This window comes from Squalius cephalus, assembly GCF_949319135.1.
Source record: "Squalius cephalus genome assembly, chromosome: 5".
NCBI lineage: Eukaryota > Metazoa > Chordata > Actinopteri > Cypriniformes > Leuciscidae > Squalius > Squalius cephalus.
This window is the reverse complement of record NC_137126.1, coordinates 3,811,096-3,836,143: the sequence shown is the minus strand read 5'-3', so window position 1 is coordinate 3,836,143 and position 25,048 is coordinate 3,811,096. Positions and strand designations below refer to the sequence as shown.

At 36.5% G+C, this 25,048-nt stretch overlaps 2 protein-coding genes across 5 annotated transcripts in view; both read left to right on the top strand.

Moving 5' to 3' along the window:
• Nucleotides 1–25,048, top strand: part of LOC307159014 (NACHT, LRR and PYD domains-containing protein 3-like) — a 322,697-nt gene that overhangs the window by 179,701 nt on the left and 117,948 nt on the right. The window lies entirely within an intron of this gene.
• LOC307159022 (NLR family CARD domain-containing protein 3-like) overlaps nt 1–25,048 on the top strand; it is a 108,821-nt gene that overhangs the window by 38,736 nt on the left and 45,037 nt on the right. For 3 of the 4 annotated variants that reach the window (XR_013821324.1, XR_013821325.1, XM_079872139.1), the window contains exons 5-7: nt 79–1,806; nt 3,336–3,407; nt 3,910–4,083. Coding sequence is in view for 2 of the 4 variants with exons in the window: in XM_079872139.1 (XP_079728265.1) it covers nt 79–1,806; nt 3,336–3,407; nt 3,910–4,083 (1,974 nt within the window). In the remaining 2 variants the exon portion in view is untranslated. Of the gene's footprint in view, nt 1–78; nt 1,807–3,335; nt 3,408–3,909; nt 4,084–7,159; nt 7,402–25,048 lie in introns of those variants that run through there. The other variant, XM_079872140.1, reaches the window with a different exon arrangement.

Genomic DNA, 25,048 nt, shown 5'->3' with positions numbered 1-25,048 from the left:
TGTCCCATAAATAGTTTTGTAAATTATGGCTATTTACTTCTCTAACTTGTGTAATAATGTGATATTTTGATCTTACAGCAATGACTCTAAACCTGCTAAAGTCCTCAACACATTGAGACTAAATCTGAGAAAGAAGTTTGAGTGTTTGTATGAGGGAATATCAAAGCAGGGAAACCCAACACTCCTGAATGAGATCTACACAGAGCTCTACATCACAGAGAGTGAAAGTGGAGAGATCAATAATGAGCATGAGGTGAGACAGATTGAGACACAGTCCAGGAGAGCAGAAACAGAGGACATACCAATCAAATGCAATGACATCTTTAGACCTTTACCTGGACAAGTCAAACCCATCAGAACTGTGCTGACAAAGGGAGTCGCTGGCATTGGAAAAACAGTCTCTGTGCAGAAGTTCATCCTGGACTGGGCTGAAGGGAAAGAGAATCAGGACGTCCAGCTCATATTTCCACTTGCTTTCAGAGAGCTCAACTTGATGAAGGACAAAACACTCAGTCTTTCAGATCTTCTTCATGTCTTTTTCCCTGAAACAAAAGAAATGGAAATATCAAGTGATGAATATAAAGTGTTGTTCATCTTTGATGGTCTGGATGAGTGTCGTCTGTCTCTGAACTTTAAGAGCGAAGTGAAACTGTGTAATATATCTGAATCAGCCTCAGTGGACGAGCTGCTGACGAACCTCATTGTGGGGAATCTGCTTCCCTCGGCTCTCATCTGGATCACCTCCAGACCAGCAGCAGCGGATCTCGTCCCCTCTGAGTGTGTCCATCGAGTGACAGAGGTACGAGGCTTCAGTGACACACAGAAGGAGGAATACTTCAGGAAGAGAATCAGTGATCAGAGTCTGGCCGACAGGATCATCTCACACCTGAAGCCCTCAAGGAGCCTCTTTATTATGTGCCACATCCCAGTGTTCTGCTGGATCTCAGCCACTGTTCTAGAGAAGATGTTGAGTGAAGCAGAGAGAGGAGAGATTCCCAAGACTCTCACTCAAATGTATACACACTTTCTGCTCATTCAGACCAACATCAAACATGAGAAGGACTATGAGAAGAAAGTGAAAGATGAAGACATGATTGTCAAATTGGGGAAACTGGCTTTCCAGCAGCTTGAGAAAGGCAACCTGATCTTCTATGAGGAAGACCTGAGCGAGTGTGGCATTGATGAGACAGAAGCATCAGTTTACTCAGGATTGTGCACTCAGATCTTCAGAGAGGAGTTGGGCTTGTGTCAGGGGAAAGTCTTCTGCTTTGTTCATCTGAGCATTCAGGAACATCTAGCAGCTCTATATGTGCATCTCTCCTTTATCAACAATAACATCAATGTGTTTGACCAGATTACCAAACCAACTAATGGAGACAAAGTTTCACTATCTGATCTCCATCAGAGAGCTGTGGATGAGGCTTTAGACAGTAAAAATGGGCATCTGGACCTTTTCCTTCGTTTCCTTCTGGGTCTGTCAGTGAAGTCTAATCAGAGTCTCTTACAAGGACTAAAGACACAGACAGCAAACAGCTCTCACAATAATGAGAGAACAGTTGACTATATTAAAGAAAAGATCAGTGAGAATCTCTCTCCAGATAAATTCATCAATCTGTTTCACTGTCTGAATGAACTGGGTGATCTTTCTCTGGTGAACAAAGCTGAACGTCATATGAGCTATGGAGGATTACGTGATGTGAAACTCTCCTCGTCTCAGTGGTCAGCTGTATTGTTCGTGTTGTTGTCCTCAGAGCAGGCACTGCAGGAGTTTAACCTGAAGAGCTTAACTGGAGACAGAAATGATCAGTAAGTAACACTAAGTGCAATCATTACAGTCTAAAACATTATGAACAAAGAGAAACTAAGAGATCAGAGGTGTTTAAATCATGGGACACAGATTGATTTCTGGGATATTGTACATAATTGGGTGTTCCTCAAACCATGGCTGTGTCCTAGTAAGTCTGCATATCTCGACTGCCACATCATCAAGCGCCTCTGAAGGCCGTCTCAGTTTGAAGGATGTTTTAAAAACAGACTTCATTTTGTGTCTTTAATTCAGCTCATTTTGAAGAATGCATCAAGTATTTCTTTCGTGTTCTTCAATCTTCCTCAATCCTTTGCACACATTCTAATTCATGTAAAAGAACTGGTGGAAAACGAGTCGGCACTGAGTTTATTTGAGTTCATTATGAATGTAAGACACAGATAATGTATTCGGAGATGAAGGCATACATGTTATGTTTTGTTTCTGTGTAAATTAATCACTGAACACTAAACTGACAATAATGTAAGACACTGGGAGACACAGACGGCTGTCATTCACTGTATTGCATTCATAAAAAAGCCAGTTAATATAAAGATATTTAATAGGAAGTATTTTTCCTAAATTAAGTTTTAATAGTATTTTTGTGCTGTGACCGTAGGGCGGGAACATGTGACGTAGCCATGCACACTTATTAGAGCGTCTTAATCTAGTGTTTAATGCTGAGGACTCGAGTCTACAAGCCTCAGAAGGACCCGTGTAGCTTCATTTTCCAGTTGAGTGCGCGAGCCTTTCAAAGTAAACTCATTTGACCATTGTGTGCGCACCGTCTGCGCGATCACAAAAATTGGGCTGCAAGCGGATCCTCCTGATGATGAAAATGACGTCACGCGGACGGCCAAAGTAAACTTGATAAAACAGTTAATCGCCTTGATGCCGTTCCTGGTGCCGTTTAGCTCTTCACAGTGGCGTAGCGGACGGGCACGCAGGGCATATTAAATTATTGTTGTTATTATTAGGCTACTTTTATCATTAATATTACAGTTCATTTGCCCCGCAATAATTTCATAGCGCATCACCGCATAACTAACGCGCTGTGAGGATAAAAGATTAGATTAGTTTACTTCTCATTTCAAAGGCAACTGGTTGAACACAAAACACTTCTTGATTCATGAAAATATGCATTTTTTTTCACTAGGGGCCACAAGAGAAGTATTAAGAAAATAAATTAGATTGTCTCATCATCATTTTTCTTTATCACCAGTTGATTGCAAAATGATGGACAATGATTCACATTTTGTGCGCATCATTTCCTGTGACAATAAAACTAAGTAAATTATTAAATAAACAAGTAGGTAAATAAACAAGTAACAAGCAAACAAACTTGTGTGGTTAATTTTATACGAATAATTTGCTGATGCAGGTACAAAAATACTTTTTTTCTTGCCCCCAACCCCCAAATATTTGAGGGTATTTAGGAAAGTTTAATGTATTATTTACTCATGATTTGAATTATTATTATTATTATAGTTAGCATGAATAATTAACTTATTTATTTTTTATTTTCAATTAGTGTCACACAAAACACTGGAGATGAAGTTCTCCAGAAGCTGATGCCTGTGGTTACAGCAACTAGATCAGTTCGGTAAGTGACACTGAGGACAAGCATCACTGTTAAACCATAACAGTTCTTACTTAAACATTATAAATTAATGGTTTAACAAAAAATATGAGTCACACTTCAGCTTTTAAACCCTCCACCTATCTGACCTGATTTGTAATCTACTTAACCATTGTGTGAGAAATTTATTTTAAAATGTATGCATTTGTAATGTATGTTTATAAACATTTATATATAGAGTTTTTTATATTAATTTAAATTTAAATTAAATGTTAATAAATTTTTATTTAGTGAAAAAAAAAAAGTTTTCAATGCATTTCATTTTATCAGTTTTATATAATCTTTCTCCCTCACATAGAGACATAATCTCTTAGATTAACAGTTAAACTACTGATATATTGAAACTTACTGATATATTGAATTCATTGTTTAAAAAAGAAAATTGCGCAAATTATAAACACAATTAAGTAAAACAAAAATTTCTGTTTTGATCTGAGAGTGAAGAGTGTGTCATTGTTCTCTACAGGTTGAGTGATTGTGGTGTCACAGATGAAGGTTGTGCTGCTTTGGCTTCAGCTCTGAGATCAAACCCCTCACACCTGAGACAACTGATTTTGTCTAAGAATAAACTAGGAGACTCAGGAGTGAAGCTGTTCTCTGCTGTACTGGCGAATCCTCACTGTAAACTGGAGAAACTGTGGTAAGATCATATGTGACTCTCACATGAAACTGTCACTGTGAATTTATAATGCATAATCAAAATGGAATAAAATACAGGGAAATAACTATTATTTCATTAATTACAAGCAAAGCTATTAAAACAACATGATCAAATTCATCAAATTATTTTTTACATCTGTTCATATGATGTAAGAGAATTAATATTTTTAAAGCGTTTGCACTATTTCTCCTGCTGCTGTGAGTTCATGTGTTTGATCTGTAAATGATTGAACACATGAGCTGCTCCTCATTAAGGTGATTCTGCAGTTCTGATAGTCACACTGAAAAACACTTTGCAGAGATGGCAAAAGTACTAACTTATTTACTCTAGTAAAAGTAACAAAGTACAGGCATGTAAATGTACTTAAAGGAGAACTTTTTAAAAAATTTTAAGTTAATCTTATATTTTTGTGAGTACTGTCTATAGAAGAAAAAACGAACTGGATTGGTGCTTGCAACACGGAGCTGCTACAGCTAATGCCTAGAGCTCCCACTTAGAGCCCTGCAAGCCCGTCGGGGCCCGACGGGGCCCGACAGGCTAAGCCCATTCGGGCCGGGCTCGGGACGTTTTTTTTTTTACAGATCGGGCTCGGGTCGGGCTCGGGCTTATTTTAGCTTCTCTCCTCATTGTGTATATAATTAACGTGCAGCAGAGCACACGTCATGAAGTGTGTATGAAATATTGTTCTATAGATTATATTATAAATATTATACATCACCTAAGAAAGTAACACAAACGCAACACGCATACACGAACGCGCGCGCGTCACTCACGTGCATTAAACAGGTGACACTTCAGTTACTGAAAAGCAAAGAAAGGTAGGCCGTTTATTTACTTATTTTTGCGGTTTGATCCCGTAGCACTATATTCTCCCTTCATGTTTATGCTTCTGTGTAATGGACGGTTTGTCCAATATTTTTGGGCATGATGTTTCAGGCCTATAATAAAAGTTTACCTCTTAGTAGCGTGTGACGTGTGTGTGTTTGCGTGTGTAGCAGAGACAGCGCGCATCAGAGAGCGCGCGATGTGTGTGTGTTTGCGTGTGTAGCAGAGACAGCGCACGTCAGAGAGAGAGAGAGCGCGTCAAAGAGCGCGCGCGTCAGAGAGAGCTTAAAAGTGATTGATGTTGGTCTCGGGTCGGGTCGGGTTCGGGCTGAAAAAATTGCAGGCGTTGTCGGGCTGGGGTCGGGTAGGGCTTGAACACCACGGGCCAGGGCCGGGCTAGGGCTGGAGTTTTTGGCCAGCTAAAACGGCAGTTATGTGGGCATATACATAAAAAGAGTGTCTTTGTGCCTCTTAACAGACACAAAATGCAATTAAAATGCCTGTCCAACATGAACAGGGCCCTTACATGACAACAAGATGCGTTTAGCAACTTAACCCTCTGGGGTCTAAGGTGTTTTTGGGGTCCTTGAGATGTTCTGACATGCCCTGACATTTGTGCTTTTTTCAGTTGCTTATAAACATATTAATGGCAAAAAAAAATTACACACTATTTAGCACAAACAAGGCTACCAGAATATGTGAGCAACAAGAATGTACATGTCTGCATTTTTGAGAGAATAATGTTTATGCATGGTTATTGAAAAAACTAAAAACTAAAGTTTCTGAAATAAGGCCATAAAACATATTCTAAATATGTGCCAATAAGACTTTTGTCTAATGGATGTCATCACCTAGTGTTTTTTCTTCAAAATGATGTGAAAATCACCCTGCCTTATCATTCACATAACACAATACATTGACTTGAATTTTGCAAAGCACTTTCTGTTTGGAAAGGCAATATGCGGAGTGGGCGTCAACGATCATGCATATTTAGTGGTTCACACCTTAGGAGACAATGGGGCCTGCATACTTAATTAGCCATTCATTCAGGTGAGTCACTGAGCCACAAGAATGCAAGAGCAACAGTTGGAAGCATCTCAATTCTTTTTTATTTTTCCACATATTGTGCTTGCAATTTGGCCTATAATATCCAAGGAAAACATGTCTAGTAATTGTGCAGTTAATTCTCATACTGTATTTTCAGTTTTGGAATATTTATCCTCTCCCCAAATTTGTCACTAATAAAACACAATAAAAATTATTTAAAGAAAAGGCTTATATTTACCTTTTAATAGTTTGTTTACATCTACCTTGTAAATATATTTTTTTATTAAAAAGGTTACAATTACAACAACAATTCAAGTGTAATCTTTCTTTGTAAAAACTAAAGTATACATTTTATCATACATATTTCAAAGTTAAGGATTTGATTGATTATTTGATTACTTTATTTTTGACAAAACATACTATGAGCAAATATTGGCAAACAAAAGCTTATTTGAGGTGGCAGATATTTTACAGTAAAAATGTATAATCTATCCAAAACTAATCAACGAAATGTTGTCTTTCATATGTCTGTAACATAGGTCTTTCATTTTTATTATAAGAAATATAAATGTTAATTTGCAGTTTAATACATTGCTTATACAAATACATTTTATTTCAACATATTTCAGTCGATTTTTACTCAGTATAGCAATACAGTTTGCTAAAACCGAAACATTCATTCACAAACAGAAACGCCTGACTGTAACGTTGTTTTTATGAAATATTAGGGCATATAAATGTTAATTTTCAGTTTAATACGTTGCTTACAAATAGCCTACATTTTATTTCTGTCATGATCCTGGTTCTTCCTTTACTTTGTCTCCCCCCTCTGGTCACACACATTCACACACACACACACACACACACATTTACGCTCACACATTCCTGATTACTTCATTGGTGATTACGCACACACATCGCTTTCTTCCCAGGTGTTATCATTCATTACTTATTATCCTCATCATCAGTTCCACACCAGTCATCGCTTTCCCTAATTATCTTCTCTTTTTCTAGCCTTGTTTTCCCTGTCTCTTTGCCAGATTATTTCAGAAGCTATGCGTACGAATTCTCTGCCAAACGTCCTGCCGTGTCGAAGTCCTGTCCTGTCCTGTCATGTCTGTCCTGTGCACGTAAGAGGATTGTTCTACCACTGTGAATTGCTACTAAGCTATACTTGTTACAGAGTACCTGTGACTGCGCTCGTTGCTTTCTGTTCACCTGGAGATCCCGGAGTTGGCTGGCTTTCTCACGGTACCCTCTACTACCAGAGACGCTCCGCTGCTTAGATGGAGGATTTGAGTTAAAGTTCCCGGCATCAGTTTCCCGGAAGATTTCCGTTGTCTATTATTTTTATGCTGAAGATTTCTGTTCTAACCTCTGGACATTAATTTGTTAAACTCTGTTAATTAAAGACTGCTTTGCTGCATTTCGCTCTTGGGTCATCTTTCTCTCCACTTATAACAGTTTCAACATATTTCAGTCGATTTTTACTCAACTCAGTATAGCAATACAGTTTGCTAAAACATCATCATTCACACACACAGAAAGGTGATTTAAATTTAAACTGTCTTTTTGCGAGTTGTGGTAAACAGCGCGCATCTCTGCGGCTGCCGTTCATTCATTCACAGAAACGCGATTAACTTGAGAAGGAAAAAAAAACTTACTACATATTCGGATCCTCTCTCCTGCAATACCCGCACTCTGAGGTAGATTTTCCATTATTATTATTCCTCACAGCGCTGCCAGATGGTGTAAACACGTAGGCTACAATGATTAAACTTGTGTTTTCTCGAGCTGATATGGGGGCGTTCACAGGTTTGCTTGGATTGCCTCAGTAATTTGCGTTTGAATAGCACGCGCTCTCCGTGGGCGTGTTCACATTACATTTGAATTAGCTCTAATGAGCTCGACTGGAATCGCTCTCTTTTAATACAGATTTCACAAGATGAGAATATTTGTTTTTTATATAAATTACCTAATTTAAAAGAAGAGAATTCAAGCTTCATGCCTGTGTGTATGTATGCCTGTTTGACTGAGTATTCGCTGAGTTATGGTTCATTTTCGGACGCGTTTCAGAATGGACTTCACTGACAGAGAGAAGGCAGAACTCGCTTCGTGTCTATTTTTCTTTATTTGGCAAAAAGCACAACACTTTGTTTTTATTGTGAGTATACACAAAAATAATACACATTTAACAGAATCGATTGATGTATGAAACTTGCTTGTAATATCAAAGTCCACAGAGCAAAATTAATTTCTTTTGAACTGAACTGAAAAAAAGCGAGCCTATCGCGCCGGCGCGATTGTCGACCTCAGGGGGTTAACCATTGTTTAAATTCACCTAAATAGTGTTTAAGACGGCTATGCAAGCTGGATATGGAAAAAAGGTTCTTTATATGCCATTGCCTTCATTTTAAACAGATGTCTGCCAATAGGCCTAAAACATTACATATATGATTATTGTGACAGAGACTGGGACTCCAGTTTAATAAGGTTCTGACTGAGTAGCAAGATATTAATTCAATTGTGACTCTGTGAGAATTCACAGATCCAGTTTCTCTTTTTTAATCTTCCCCTTAACTTTTAAAGGAATCTTCATGTATTTGTGTGTGTGCTCAAATATGGCTTCTGGAATGGATAAAATATGAATTACTAAACAGACATTAACCCTCTGGGGTCTAAGGGGTTTTTGGGGTCCTTGAGATGTTTTGACATGCCCTGACACATTTGTGCTTTTTTCAGTTGTTTATAAACATATTAATGGCAAAGGTGTAATTACACTCTATTTAGCACAAACATGGCTACCATAATATGTGAGCAACATGTGTGTACATGTTTGTATTTTCGAGAGAATAATGTTTATGCATGGTTATTGAAAAAACTAAAAATCAAAGTTTCTGAAATAAGGGCACAAAATGCATACTAAATATGTGTCCACAAGACTTTTGACTAATGGATGTTGTCGCCTAGAGTTTTTACTTCATAATGATCTGAAAATCATCCTGCCTAATCATTAACATAAAACAATACATTGATTTAAATTTTGTAAGACACGTTTTGTTTGGAAAGGCAATATTCGTGGGGGCGTGAATGAGCATGAATAATGATGTGGTTCACACATGAGAAGACAATGACCCACATAATGAGCTGCATAATGAGCCTTTTATTCAGGTGTGTTACTGAGAGGGTACCACAAGTAAAGAATGTGTTTCTTTAACTTGATGTGTTTTATCCAGCTGATGTGGGCGTTGACACGTTTGCATGGATTGCCTCAGATCATTTGCGTTTGAATAGCGCACGCTCTCCGTGTGCGTGTTCACATTAGCAGATAATGAGCTATAATGAGCTGAAATGAGAACGACTGACATCTCTCTCTTTTCATACAGCTTACATAAACTGAGAATATTTGTTTTTTTTTATTTGTTTGTATGTTTCATTTAAAAGAAGAGAATTCAAGCTTTATGCCTGTGTGACTGAGTATTCGCTGAGTTACAGTTCATTTTCAGACGCGTTTCAGAATGGACTTTACTGACAGAGAGAAAGCAGAAATCTCATGTTTATTTTTCTTTATTTGTCAAAAAGCACAACACTTTGTTTTTATTGTGAGTATACACAAAAAAATAGACACTTAACAGGATCGAATAATGTATAACACTTATATAAGATCAAAATCAACAGAGTATGTTGAGTCTCTTTTGCACTGATAAGAAAAAAAGCGAGCTGGTCATGAAGCGATTGCTGACCCCAGAGGGTTAATTAAGAAGTTCCCCATACTTTTAGAGTTACAATTAACAAACACTAGATGGCAGCATCGTATAAGAAATGAACTGCAAGCTAGTAAATCTTTGAACATGGAGTGCTAATAAAAATAAATGTAATATGTAAGGCTCACAATTTTTACAATTGAAGTGCTATAAAAGTTCAATGTGCATTGTATTAAAAAATCTTTATTGATATGCAAATAGACAATAGACATCCAGCAAAAGAAAAATGGCAAATTATGTATGCCCTCAAATCCGTAGATGTGCATGGATTTGTCCTGAATCCCTTCAAGAACTTGGGAGCAACTAAGGTATACAGACCTTCTGTAATGCGTAACGTGTCATAACGTAATTGTGTATAGGACAGATATACACACCTTCTATAATGCGTAACGTGTCATAACGTAATTGCGTGTAGTACAATGAGTGAGTGAAAAAAAGGGTGTGTGTGTCTGGGATGGACAGGGAGAGAGAGACCGCAAGTGATCAAATGTATACCTCAAACAAAGGATGATTGGGAATGTCTTGCTGCTTGTCTGCTGAATCTCTGAGATCTCCGTTTTCTTCATTTTCAATAATGTCGCCGTCCATACTATGTGCTAACGTTATCGCCTTCAAGCCGCAATGATTTGCCGTGAATGAATGCCGCCGAATCTGTCGAGTCGTCTTGTAGTGGAAAGTACCGATATTCGTGTTAAAAATGTAAGGAGTAAAAGTAAAAAGTCGGCACAAAAACAAAAAGTAAAGTAAAAATATCAGAAAAACCTACTTGAGTACAGTAACAAAGTATTTGTACGTAATTACTTCACATCTCTGACACTTTGACATAGTAATATACATTTAACACCCTTTACTTTAAACACACTCAATCTCAGCACAGTCAGGATTAACACAGTCCATTCATTTTAATTTTAAGGGGAAACTGGATACTGTAGAGATTTTTCTCCAGGCTTAAAGTCTACCTCACGTCAATGTCACAGATTATGACATGGAGAAACACTATAGTACATCGATGACACATCAGTGTCTGTATTATTAATGAGACTGCGTGTTCTTATCCTATGAGAAGACATCTCTTTTTCATGACAGCACATGGTGTTTTTGCAAAATCAAGCAGTAGTTTAGAGAGACGTTCATGGGTCGCAAGTGTTTGTGTCCATGGTGCAAGAGTTGAGGGTGTTGCAGGCTTCCCCCGTGATGCTGTCAGGCCGAGACTCGCTGCGGGTGTTTGTTTGGCCAGAAACTACAGACACAATCAAATTGTGTGTGTGTAACAAGCGTTTTTCTGATGAGAGCTACGAGAATATATATCTTTTCTGTCACTATCCATCTTTATTGTCAGTGTCCTGAAGGTACGTAGATTTGTGATCTACTCAACCGGTTTTTATGACATTTGTATGAGAAAACTAGATGGTAAAGTTCGTATACAAACTTTAAGTTGGCTTGAAAAAGCCTAGCCAGAAAGTTTGAAAAAGTTTGAAAGAAAGAAAGAAAGAAAGAAAGAGAAAGAAATAAAGAAAGATTAGTTAGAAGAAACAAAGAAAGAAAGATTAGTTAGAAAGAAAGATTAGTTAGAACAAAAGATTAGTTAGAACGAGAGATTAGTTAGAACAAAAGAAAGATTAGTTGAAAATAGTTAGAAAGAAAGATTAGTAAGAAATAAAGATTAGTAAGAAAGAAAAGTAAAAAAGAAAGAATAGAAGGAAAGAAAGAGAAAGAAAGAAAGAAAGAAATGTTAGAAAAAAGAAAGAATAGTAAGAAAGAAAGATAGAATAGTTAGAAAGAAAGAGAAAGAAAGATGGATTAGTTAGAAAGAAAGATAGATTAGTTACAAAAAAGATAGATTAGTTACAAAGAAAGAAAGATCAGTTAGAAAGAAAGATTAGTTAGAAAGATTAGTTTGAAAAAAAGAAAGAAAAGAGAAGTTAAAAAGAAAGAAAGAAAGAAAGAAAAGTAAAAAAGAAAGAATAGTTAGAAAGGAAGAAAAGTAAAAAAGAAATAATAGCCTAGTTAGAAAGAAAGAAAGAAAAAAGAAAAGAAAGAAAGAAAAGTAAAAAAGAAAGAATAGTTAGAAAGGAAAGAATAGTGAGAAAGTGAGGAAAGAAAGAAAGATGGATTAGTTAGAAAGAAAGAAATATAAATTAGTTAGAAAGAAAGAAAGAAAGAAAGAAAGATGGTTTAGTTAGAAAGAAAGATAAATTTGTAAGTAAGAAAGAAAGAGATTAGTTAGAAAGAAAGATTAGTTAAAAAGAAAGATATATTGGTTAGAAAGAAAGAAAGAAAGCTTAGTTAGAAAGAAAGATTAGTAAAAAAGAAAGAAATAAAGATTAGTTTAAAATAAAGAAAGATTAGTTAGAAATAAAAAAATAGTTTGAAAGAAAGAAAGATTAGTTAGAAAGAAAGATTAGGTAGATAGATAGATAGATAGATAGATAGATAGATAGATAGATAGATAGATAGATAGATAGATAGATAGATAGATAGATAGAAAGATAGAAAAAGTTTAATGAAACAACTTAATGAATGATTGGTTAGAAGATATATAGTAGTTAGAAAGAAAGAAAGAAAGAAAGAAAGAAAGAAAAGAAAAGAGAAAGAGAGAGAAATAAAGAAAGAAAGATAGAAAGAAATATTAGTTATTAGTTAAAAAGAAGATAGATTGCTTAAAGCTTAAATGAGTATCAAGGGCTTCTGGCAGTTAAACAGAGTTCAAACAGTCTTGGACATTTGGTCAATGTAAGTCTATGGGATTTTAATGATTTTTAATATTAAGTTTTAAGAAAACTGAAAGTCAAATCAGTCTGAAAAGGTATAGCACACTAAGTCAGAACAGTCTGAAGGTCTGACCCGAGTTTGGTGGTCGTAGCTTTAACGGTCTAGGAGATACAGTCTAAAATTTGGCTCAGAAGAAGGAGGAAGAATAACAATAAGTTTAAGTACAATATCAGTAAGTTGGCTTTTCCAAGCCAACTTAATTATCATATAGATGTATTTATAGTAAATGTATATAAATATCTATACTGTTAAAGGGAAAATACAGACTGTGTTCAATGATTTGGTAGGAATTTAACTGTCAGCTCTAAAATCCTCCAGTTTCCCCCTGATATGTAGTGAGAGCCGGCATAGGCCGCTGACAGATGACTGTTGCTCGTCCCTCTCTCTCTCTCTCCTCTGTCTTGCATGCTCTGCCACAGACACTCTCTCTCTTCTTCTCACAGCCGCACACACACATTAAAGAGTATTTTGAAAGATATATTGGTTAGACGAGGCGCGAGCGCTGTTTGAATACTGAATGGAGAATGATTGACAGCCGCAACCCTAACCCTAACCATGCCAGCAGCCATGTCACCCTGTAGCCCAAGACTGGTTGCCCACTGAAGCTAAGCAGGGCTGAGCCTGGTTAGTACCTGGATGGGAGACTCCTGAGAAAAACCAGGTTGCTGCTGGAAGAGGTGTTAGTGAGGCCAGCAGGGTGTGCTCAACCTGTGGTCTGTGTGGGTCCTAACGCCCCAGTAAAGTGATGGGGACACTATACTGTCAAAAGAGCACCGTCCTTCGGATGAGACGTAAAACCGAGGTCCTGACTCTCTGTGGTCATTAAAAATCCCAGGATGTCTTTCGAAAGAGTAGGGGTGTAACCCCGGCATCCTGGCCAAATTTGCCCAGTGGCCTCTGCCCATCATGGCCTCCTAATCATCCCCATACTGATTGGCTTCATCACTCTGTCTCCTCTCCACCAGTAAGCTGGTGTGTGGTGGGCGTTCTGGCGCAATATGGCTGCCGTCGCATCATCCAGGTGGATGCTGCACATTGGTGGTGGTTGAGGAGATCCCCCCTTCTATGTAAAGCGCTTTGAGTGCAGAGAAAAGCGCTATATAAATGTAATAAATTATTATTATTATTATTATTATTTTTCAGAATGATTGAGGTAGACTTGAGCTGAAAGAGGGCTCTATCTTCTCTGACAGATTACATAAACAGAGAATATTTGTTTTTAGTTTTGAATTAGATAATTTAATAGCAGAGACTTAAATGTTTATAAAGATATTGCTTATGCCTGTGTGACTAGTATTCGCTGAGTTTTAAGTTTAGAGACGTGCTCCAGAAAGACGCAGAGGCAGAAAGCACACCCTGTCTATTTTCTTTATTTTACAAAAGCACAATGTTTTGTTTCGATTGTAAGTGGACACATAAAAAATAGACATTTAACAGTTTATTTTTTCATATTTCTTGAGTCTGTATGACAATAAATGACAGAGTACTTTAAGCCTATTTTGCTGCTATGTGAAAAAATCCAGGGTTAACTTTAGCTTAATAGGAAGAAACAAAAATTATGACTAAAAATATATGCTCACTCACATCAAGATGTCGCTGCAGGGATGGAGTCCATGCAGGAGGAGCAGCGTTTGGTACTGCGTTTGGTACAAAGGGATCTGTCAATTCAGGGGCGGGTACTTTTGTCAAAAGCTGAAGAAATCTCCAGATCAGTCTGTGTCATTTATCATTGGATATTCCCCCTAAAGTTACCAAACAATCGGATAAAATGCTTTTTGATTTTATATGGAAAAACAAGCCACATTATTTGAGAAAAGAAATTTTATGCAATCCCAAAGATCATGGTGGTTTAGCGGTTTTGAGTTATGATGCTTTGAACAATGTATTTAAAATAATTTGGCTTATTCAGTATTTAAAAAATAAAGACAGTATTTGGAATTCCTTTCCTATCTATTTAAACAATTGGGCTGCAATTCTCTGTTGCAATTCTCAGGAAAGTATTGATCCGTCTTAGAAATGCATCACAGGAGGAATATCTAAATTTTACAGATATCATGGGTAAAATATTTCTTGGTAATACAAATATTTTACAAAATAAAGTCTCAAATAACTACATTAGGAATATACTTAATAATATTGTTTACCCTCCTGCTCGTTTTTTCTGGTCATCTGTTTTTGGAGATGTAAATTGGCGTAATGCTTGGTAAACAGTAGATAAATTCTGCATTAATAACGAAGTAAAAGAAATCTCTTTTAAAATAATGCATAGAATATATCCAGTAAAACATGTGCTGGAACGTTTTAAATTAGATATTGATTACTCCTGCAATTTTTGTAAAGGTGAAAAGGAAACAATTTTTCATTTATTTTTCCATTGCATAGGCTACATACAAAAATATTTTGGATTGATGTGGAGCGTTTAATTAAGAAAAAAATTAACATTGATTTGTAGCTGAGTGGATTTGACATAATGATACACTTCAATGATAACGGGATTGAGAAAGATAAGGCATACTTCATAAAATTGTTAATATTAATGGGGAAGTTTCATATTCATAAAATGAAATGGTCTGACTCCAAACCTAACTTTTCTTGTTTAAAAATGATTTTAAGCTTTATTGTTCTGTTTTGTGTAATTGCACAAGTAAAAAGGCAATTAGAGCTTATAGCTTTGTAAGCAGGTATGATGTTGTATAAAGTAGCCCCCTTTTTCTGTTGTTTGTAATTCTTTTTTTTTCTTGTCCTCTTTCACTGTTTTTATTTTATTTGACTTTATTTACTTTATTTGTTTTACTTTGAATGATTATGTCTCATTGTATTGTTCTGATTCATGGCATTAATAAAAAAAAGAAAAGAAAATTCAACTGCAGTAGTCGCCGTTCAACCTGAAGAGGGCAGCACTCAGACGTTTTTACACCATATATTGTAGAATTAAAACACTTTATACCCAAATGTCAAAAAATGTACTTGAATCAATGAACAGCACTAATAAACAGGGATGTGATTTTTCCGGAATTCCGGATTTTCCGACCTGCAAATGTGACCTACGTGAATCATGGAGATCTCTAAAAAAAATACAAAAAAACAACAAAAAAACCCTGATTTGGTGGGGGTGGGGGGGATGGGTTCTCACAGCCGTCACCATGGTAACCCGGGACGGAACCACAATCGTCGTCCCCGGGCCCGCGCAACAGGGCCATACCGGGCGGCACGTCACCATGGTTACAGATGGCAAAGAGATGCATTTTTCCTTCCTTTCCAAGTACAGGGATGCAAACAGCGTGCTTTTCTGCGCCTCAGTTTGGGTGACAAATTCATCTGAAGCCTATTTCATAGCTTAATGTGAGGGACAGAAGTCTATTTACATCATTAAAGTTTACGAAAACTCGTTTTCCCTCCTCTGCGGCTGTCAATCATTCTCCATTCAGTATTCAAACAGCGCTCGCGCCTCGTCCGGTTACAGCAGCATACAAGCACGGTAAAACTCTCTCCAATATGATATTCACATTATAATGCTTGATCTGTAGAGAAAAGGCTGTGGATTTGCATAAAATGACTTTATTTTGTTGGAGTTTGTTGCTGTTTTTAAACGACTCGCTACCGTGCCTGTTAGATCACACATCACAAGGACTAAATCGGCATCAAACGCACAATACCTGGAATTTAAAACTGTGAAGAAACAAATGATCAATAAACTGTTGGACAGATAGACACTAGGATTTGTGCGCTCGACATTTCTTCGCTTTGTGCCGTGGCGTGAACTTTTAAATGCGCAGCGCTGCACACTGTGACTCCGTGTTGCTTTGAGCACATCATTCTGCGCCCGCGATGCGCATACGCGCTTTGTGCGCTCTGTTTTGAAGCGTTTCATTATATTTTTTCCTGCTTTTTTGTCCTTAGCCAATCACATGCCTGAATAAAGCCCCAGTCTTACAAATCATTAACTAAAACATTAACTTTTAGGGTTTAGTTACCCTTTAATAAATGTTGAAATGAACATCAACTAAGGTTAATAAATGTTGTAGAAGAATCTTTCATGGTTCGTTCATGTTAACTAATGTAATTAACTAGTGTGTAACAAATGAAACCTTATTGTAGTGATAGCAAATAATCCATCTCTGTGAGTCCATGTAATGCAAGTGGATTCAAAAACCACAAAAAGTGAACACGACGGTAATCCATAAACAAAGTGAAACAAATATTTAAAACTTTTTACAATATAAACCTTTGCTTACGGCCAACATACACGCATTCATGAATTCACGTTTGACTTAAACGTTAGCACGTTTTGAAGCGTGATAATAGCGAATTGTGAAACTCACACGAATGTCGCTCATCTGTGCTTCTGCATCACTTCTCGTGTGAGCTTCAGAATGCACTTGTGTCGCTGTGTGACCATTGGCTTGAAGTGAGTGTTTATAACACTCGTATGGAAATATGATAATATATTTTAATTATCATTTAAATCTGATTACTTTTCAAATTGTATTTCATAAACCACACTGTAAACCCCGATAAGTTAAGATAACTCAAAAAAATTGAGGAAACTTATTACCTCAAAACTTTTAAGTTGATAAAATTAATTGTTTTAAGTCAGTTACACTTAAATCCACAAAACAGATTAACTCAAAATTATTTATTTGAATACACTTTTTGTATGTATTTTATAACTCAAAACTTTTAAGTTGATAAAATGTAGGTTTTAAGTCATTTACACTTAAATCCACAAAACAGATTAACTCAAAATTATTTATTTGAATAAACTATTTGTATGTATTTTATAATTCAATACATTTTATTGATCAGAAATTAAAAACACTAAATTGTTGTTATACATTTAAAAATAATTAAAATCCAATACTTAATTTTCAAGAAATATGACCTCAAAATTAACATTAGGAAAATATTATTCCTTAAACATTAGAAAGGAAGACAATTTCAAACTTCGTATGTGAAAGTATGTTTTATTTTGCAAAAGAAATAATTCAAACCTGATGCATTAACATCTGTGAAACTTATACTAGTGTTTGTACATCCATTCCTCTTACTCCTGAATCAGTAGCTCATTTTTTAGACTTGGCTTTGAGTCATCCAAGCCAAGTAAGACTTTTTGGATGAAGTTAAAGGTGTGGGTCAGCTCTTTGGGGTAGCTGAGATGTAATGCATACATCAAACCAAACATCAAAAGAAAAGCATCAGCCAACCTGGAAATGTCCCTTAGAACAATGTCACCTTCCAGCACAATAGCAATCCCAGCAGGGTCAAACGGAACAGTGGAACTCGAGTCTCCATTCACAAGAGCTAAGAGAGCTACAGCTGAATCTGCAATGTCTGGCTCATCCACCTCTTCAGTCTGAAAAGCATGAGAGAACTTCATGAGCATAATCATATAAATAACATTAAAATTCAACTGAGATGTATAAAAACCTACATTCCACATCTTGAAAAACACAGAGTCATCTTCGCGCAAGTAGACAAGGAGGGCTCGAAGTGCAGCTGTACGTCTGTTGTTAATATCATTGTGATCCGGTGCAAGAGATAAGAAAAAATAGAGATAAAAGTACAGATGAAAGCGGGGAAGAAATTTAAAGCGAGAGAGTTCAAAGCCAGGTTTAAACAATTAATAGATAGCAGTAAAATACATGTGCACATTAACCAATTAACAACTAAAAATGTAATTAACATAAAATTTACCAGAAGATCATAGGCACTAAAGATGCTTCTCAGTGCTTCTGCTGCCTTGCCAGTACGGGCAGAGCCTTCTGCCTGTAAACAGCAATCAGTCGAGGAGTTTTTGTCCAGCTCTGCATAGAACTTGTTTTTCAAGCTGATATTACTAATTCTGTGGAATTCTGCAGCAATCTGAAAGCAAGCATTCAAACAAATAACAAAAAAATGTATGTTATGTTTAAACAACTGAATCATAGGCAGTATTGGGACATAAACAGCTGTACGCCCAGGTGCTACAACATATTGAAACGGCATAACCATTGGGTACTGTAGTTTCTCTCAATAAAAGTTTTTTGTCGTTTATTTGAGGACAATTCTGCTCCTTTAGCAATTGAACTGACAAAAACATTACTGTCCATAGCAACACTAACAATTTCATCAAGAGCAGCGTCACTCACAGTATAGCAATGTCTCTGTAATACGTCATTAACTGCTTCTTTCAGCAGCGGCCTTGACAATGAAAACAGCTGACACAAATGTTCTACTATTTCCACCCCCATATTCCAAATTGTAATTTTACTCACATATGCTCTGGTCGCAGAAGTTTTAACCTGTATTAAAAAAAAACACACAAATTAATAGTGAGGCAGAGACATGTCAAAGTCATGCATCAATTTCAGAATTGGAAACATTTAGCTTCGATTACAGCTAATTTAATTCTAAACATCGGTTAAAAAACAAGTAAGATTGAATGAAAGAGGTTTTAATTTTTTTTTTTTTTTTTCTGTAACCGAAAAGCTTCAAGACAACTGCAATAACCAACAGTAGTGCCACAAATTAATATCCGTGTAAGTTAATGCGATTGCGTGCATACATGTCTCTAAATTGTTAAAATATAGTTAAAATCACTCCACAAATAACATTGCAACATGTAACGTTAGGCCTAAAGTGTGCATGATCATTTTAGTAGGTCTATGTTAGCTAAGTGCAACAAGTTAACTAAATCGTTTCAGTTTGATGACACATTCTGGTGCAGATTACATGAAAAACTTATTTGAGAATAAATATTTGAGAAGTAGCTGCTACTTACCAGATTATAGCCGCTAAACACACCGCAGCAACCACAGAAATGATGACGACGATGAACGATGTTGATTCCACAGAGAGAACCACGGCATGTTGAGGCAACGATTCCTGCATTACATGGCGGGCGGGCGCGCGCGCGCTTCCAATTTCAAATCCGAGCGCGGGCTTCCAAGTTCAAATCCGAGCGCTCAATTTCAAATGGGAATTATTTTTACTCCGATGTTATTTTTTACAGTCATTCGTGTAAAACATGAAATAAACGGACATGGCATGATATGTTGACTCTTTGTGTTTTGGAGAGTTTTACCTAGTAGCCTATGTTATGTAAATAAAGTGCGCGAGCAGACCATAGACTGTAAAAAATAGGAGCAGACTTTTCTTTTTCGTTGGCAGATTGGAACGCAATAAAGCTCATTACCGCCACCAAGAGGCAAAAATAAGGCTATGGTAATAAGATGACGTCATGTTTACTTATTTTATTTGAGTTCCTTGAAGTTAAAACAGCCCAATCGTTGAACAAACTTAAAAGTTTTAAGTTGAATGAACTGTTTCACAGTTTTGAGTATAGTTCACTTATTTTTTATAAGTAGGTTATACTGTTCGGGAATACAGTGCAACATAATAAAATTAGTCCCACGAAGCCTCATCATTAGGGCACGCATCCGCTGAACACCTCTGAGGTAAACTGACCCTGGAACAGAGCCTGCTCCGGCGCTGCTATGGCTACTGACATACCCTGAAAGTTACTTCTGTTTGTGGAACCGAAAGATGAGGTTATCCACTTACTCACCCTTAAACACCCGGGTCTGTCACACAATCTGCTTTCTGGAATAATCCCCTGGTTTTCTCGTTCTTGTCTTGCCCTCTGGATTTGTTTGTTTGTTTGGATGGATTTTATGAGCTCTGACCTTCTGCCTGTTTTAATGGACTAAGACTTTTATGGAAGTAAAATAATGTCAAATGTTTTTGAAACAAAAAGCCTGTTGAATTGCACTACTTGAAAAAAAATAGGCATTGCATTAACCATGCTTGCATTTTAATGCATTGTATTTTTAGGGCTTGCATTTTTATGGGCTGAAATTCAACATGGTTGAATATTTAAGCTGTGAATATTTCAATTAAAAACATTTCAAACACATTTTCATTATTAAAAATTCAATAATCCATATTAGGGGTGGGCGATATCTCGATATTTACGATATATCGAGATATTTTTTAAACTCGATATGGATTTTGACATATCGTATATATCGATATATTGTTTATATTTAATTCTGATTTCGCCAATTTGCTTGTTTGCCTTCTCTGTGCTGTGCTCGCGCTCGCCCCCGCAATCCTCCGCCTCCTTGCTTTTGTTCCCCCTCCCCTCGCGTGTTGTCTCATTCAAACAAGTCCCCCGAGTCCGGTCAGGCACATCAATCTTTCCCCGCCCAGCGAGTGCTTGAAGTGCGTCAGAAACAGCGCGCGCGCGATCAGTTGTTGTTGGTAATTTTTTGTGTAGCGTCGCCTCTCGCCGCATTGCTTTTGTTTGAGGGCGCACTCACACTTAAAATGCTCCCCTGTAGAAACGGGCCTGGCAGCTCGCGCAAGGTCTAGACACGGTGAAAGTTTCCTGATTGTGACGGATGGCCGAATTTACATGACACATTATAAATTAGCATTAGCCTAAGTTACCTATTCTGCTATATACAGTGTCAAAAAGAAGAGAAGAGGATAAAGGTGGATAAAGACAGAGGTAAAGTGATGTAATGAATGAACAGTTTATCTAATTGCATAGTAGTAAGATACTGTCATTTAATGGCAGTTATTTTTACCTTAAACTTTATGCTAGCAGTTGTTCTGAGTTCCCCAGAGGCCCCAGACAGTGTGATTTTGTAACAATCATGTCAATTTTTAGATGCATTTTTATCACTTTTTTTTTAAATTAATGTTTTACTCTACAGTTGTGCAGTTTTGGGGGGATATATGGCTTTTTTTTTTTTTTATTTGCCAAAATTAGTAATGATATTTCTATACAGGTTTATTAAAAATAGTGCAATATGTATTATTTCTTCCTTTATTTTACAGTTAAATTATTATTTTTGTATACAGGGATTTTTTTTTTTTAAATGTCGCAGAAGCACTTTGTTCCTACATGAACTGCCTACCTATTTGCACTTCAATAAAAAAAGACTTTGTGGTATTTGGCATATTTGTTTTTGCAGTAGTTTTTGGGGGGTTATTTTTCCTGTAAAGATATCGAGATATATATCGTATATCGAGATATAGCAAAATATATCGAGATATATTTTTTGCTCCATATCGCCCAGCCCTAATCCATATTCACCTTTCATATTTCACTTCCAAAATATTCAAACTGTTTAAAAATACAACCTATAATATTCAACAGGCAATTTTCGGTCCATTTTATTTCGCTTTGCAAATTCGCTTCCACAAATTCAGTGGTTCAAATTCGACAGTAAATTCAACGGAACTGCAGGAAAAGCAGTAGATTACCGAGATACTCTCCATCTGCTGTTAGTCAACCTCACCAGCAGGTGGTGCAAAAGCGCTTGTTGTTGACGAAGACGCTTAACGTAGTTTATGGACTAATACAGTGATATAAAAGACCAAACTCGCACCTTATTGGGGATGTAGGCTGTAGGCTACTATATAGGCTAGATGGACTAAGAATATGAACGTAAAGCGCAAAGTTTCATGCAGAGCGTCTCGTGATATACTGGCATAAAATCAACACTTGATCAATACTAACACTTTCTCTTCTCTTTTCTCTTCCTCTCTCTCTCTCTCTCTACAGTATATATAGTATAGTATAGTAGGCTATGCCTACGTGTATTGCATTAGCTTAAACTGGGAAGAGTCATAGCACTTGCATATTGTTGTCCTCCTATTGTTAGTTTAACTGTAAATCGCTTTGGATAAAAGCGTCTGCTAAATAAATGACTAAATGTAGCCTAATAAATGTAAAATTGGCTTGACATTGGACATTCGCACATTTAGGGACCGTCTCAAAAGTTGCATAAAACATTGGCATACACGTTTCTAACTTCAATAGCAAACTTTAATTTATTTGAATAAATATAAAAAATCCAAAGGGTGCGCATTATGCCTGACACTACATGAACACTTTACAGTTGGTTTTATGACTGTAAGTCGTTCTATTCAAATGCTATTGAAGTTAGAAAAGTGTATACCAAAGTCGTATACACTTTAGAGACGGTCCCTAAATGTGCGAATGTCCAACGTCAAGCCAACTTTATGCCAGTCTATCACTGGGAAACGCTCAGCATTAAACTTTGCGCGTTATTCTGAGTCAATCTGCTTGCCTGCGAGTTTGGTCTTTTATATCACTGTAATTAGTCCATTAAGCTATACGTTAAGCGTTTTATATGTCCAGCTGGGGAATCCTTAAGTATTGAGGGAAACCCTAATAGCTTGCATGCAGCACATCGCCACAATATAAAGTTAAGGCAACTAAACAACCAAGAGAAATATATGTCAACCTCAAAAATGTAATATTGGATCTGTATATCCGCATCGGGGAATAACATTATAATCTTGTTCACGGTAGAGAAAGATGCTTGTAGGCTACACAGGGAAAGTAACCGTGAAGACACTGAATTTAACATAAAACCGCCGTCATAATAATCACAAATACACTTGCATTGCTGTTAAATGAGTTTTATGATTGAATGGCTTGCTCTAACTGTTGCTCTGTCTTCGTCAACAACAAGCGCTTTTGCACCTCCTGCCAGGGACGGACTGGGGCTAAAAAACAGCCCTGGACTTTCTCCCAAATAGGCCCATCATCCGGCCATTCGCCTCTAGCCGTGTGCGACAGACACTAGCCAGGATGTCCTGATACTATATGCCACAATACTGTAGCCTATCAGACAAGGTATTCACAGCAAGTAGCATCTCAAAACAAATGATAATTGGGGTTGTGTTTATTAATGAAGCCTCAGCCTTCAAATAAAAACAAAAAAATTTACAATGCCATAAAATACAAATAATGAAATGTCACTGGCTACAGAAACCCCAAATTACACAAACTTGTAATTATAAAACATATTACTATATACCAGGGTCCAACCTTTTTGTGTGCGAGGGCTACCTCAAGGGATAAAATAATCTAGAAGGAATTTTTATTTGTTATACTACAATATTTATTATACATAACATGGTGAAGCTTTTTTACTTTTCACCATCATATGGGAAATAATAAAATATCTTGATATTCTGGTTCAGACTTACAAGCGTTAAAAAAAAAAAAAAAACAATTCCTGAAAAATTATGAAAATATTTATTGATTTTTTTTGTTGATTTTCTATAAACCTATTGTATGCATTACTGCATTTAATACATGACTATATTAATATAACAGCATTTTAAATATGAATACAGGCACATTTCTGCCAAAAAAGTTTGTTTTACTAAAGTTAATTCATAAGTTTTGGTGTGAAATGTCTTCTGGTTTGTTCTCGGAACAATTATGTTTCGCCTGTTTTTTTTTTTTTTTTTTTTTGTTTGTTTGTTTTTCGTCAATATGTTGAGAATATCAGCGCTGTTTCATCTGGCTTTTTACAATCTTTTTTTTTTTCCACAATATTTTTATTTGACTTTTAGAGTAACATACATAACATACAACAGAACCTGCTTTCAAACACAAAATACAATGTTACCATATATAACATATCCAATATGCCCTTTGACACAAGTAAACAGAGACTAGCCATCTCCCAACGGGCGGAACCCCGACTGTGAAACTATTCATGAGTGTCATCTTCCTCTTGATCTTCGGTTAAGTCTGTGCTTTCTGCAAAGAGCATGAAAGGTCTCCAAATACTTTCAAACAAGTCTTTTTTTCCTTTTAGCAAGTATGTGATGCGTTCCAATGGAAGAGTAGCCAACATCTGCTTAACCCACTGTCCAATACTTGGTCTACTTGTGCTTTTCCAGTGCAATGCTATCAACATTTTAGCTTGTAATAAACATATATCAATGAACAGCATCTCACTTTTTGTATATCCTATGTGCTTGGGGTACAAGCCTAAAATGATTAAAGAAGGTTCCAGAGGAAGATCTTTAGAAATAATATCATTCACAGTTTGCTTTATTACACCCCAAAATGTTCTAATTTCTCTACAATCCCAAATACAATGGAACAATGTTCCCTTTTCTTCTCCACACTTTGCACATATGTCTGGGATATTTGGATTGAATTGGTTTAATTTAACAGGAGTGACATAAACACGCATAAGCCACTTGTATTGTAATAATCTCAACCTAGAATTTATAGTTTGCTTATGTGCTTTACTACAAGCCATTTCCCACTCATCTGGTGTTACATTTATTTGCAAATCTTTCTTCCAGGCTTCTAATTTTAGGGTTGAATTATCCGGGGAGTGTGATAACAGTAGTTTATAGAGTTGGGAGATTGCTCCCCTTTTAAAACTTTTTTCACTTATCATTTCTTCTAACTCGGATTTGGGTGGTTTCCGTAAGTTGTTTTGATTGGTTCCTATATAACTTCTGAGTTGGAGATATTTGAAAAAATATTTCCTTTGAATATTAAATTTGTGTCTAAGCATGTCAAATGACATCAAATTGTCTGAGTCTGTTGGATATAAATCTTGAATTTTCTCCAATCCATTTAAAGCCCATTGCTTAAACACTGCATCGGCTCTCCCTGGGGAGAAGTTCTGATTTCCCCAAATTGGGGTTAGCTATGATAAAATAACTGGTTCTTTAATGTATCTTTTAACATTATACCACACCTT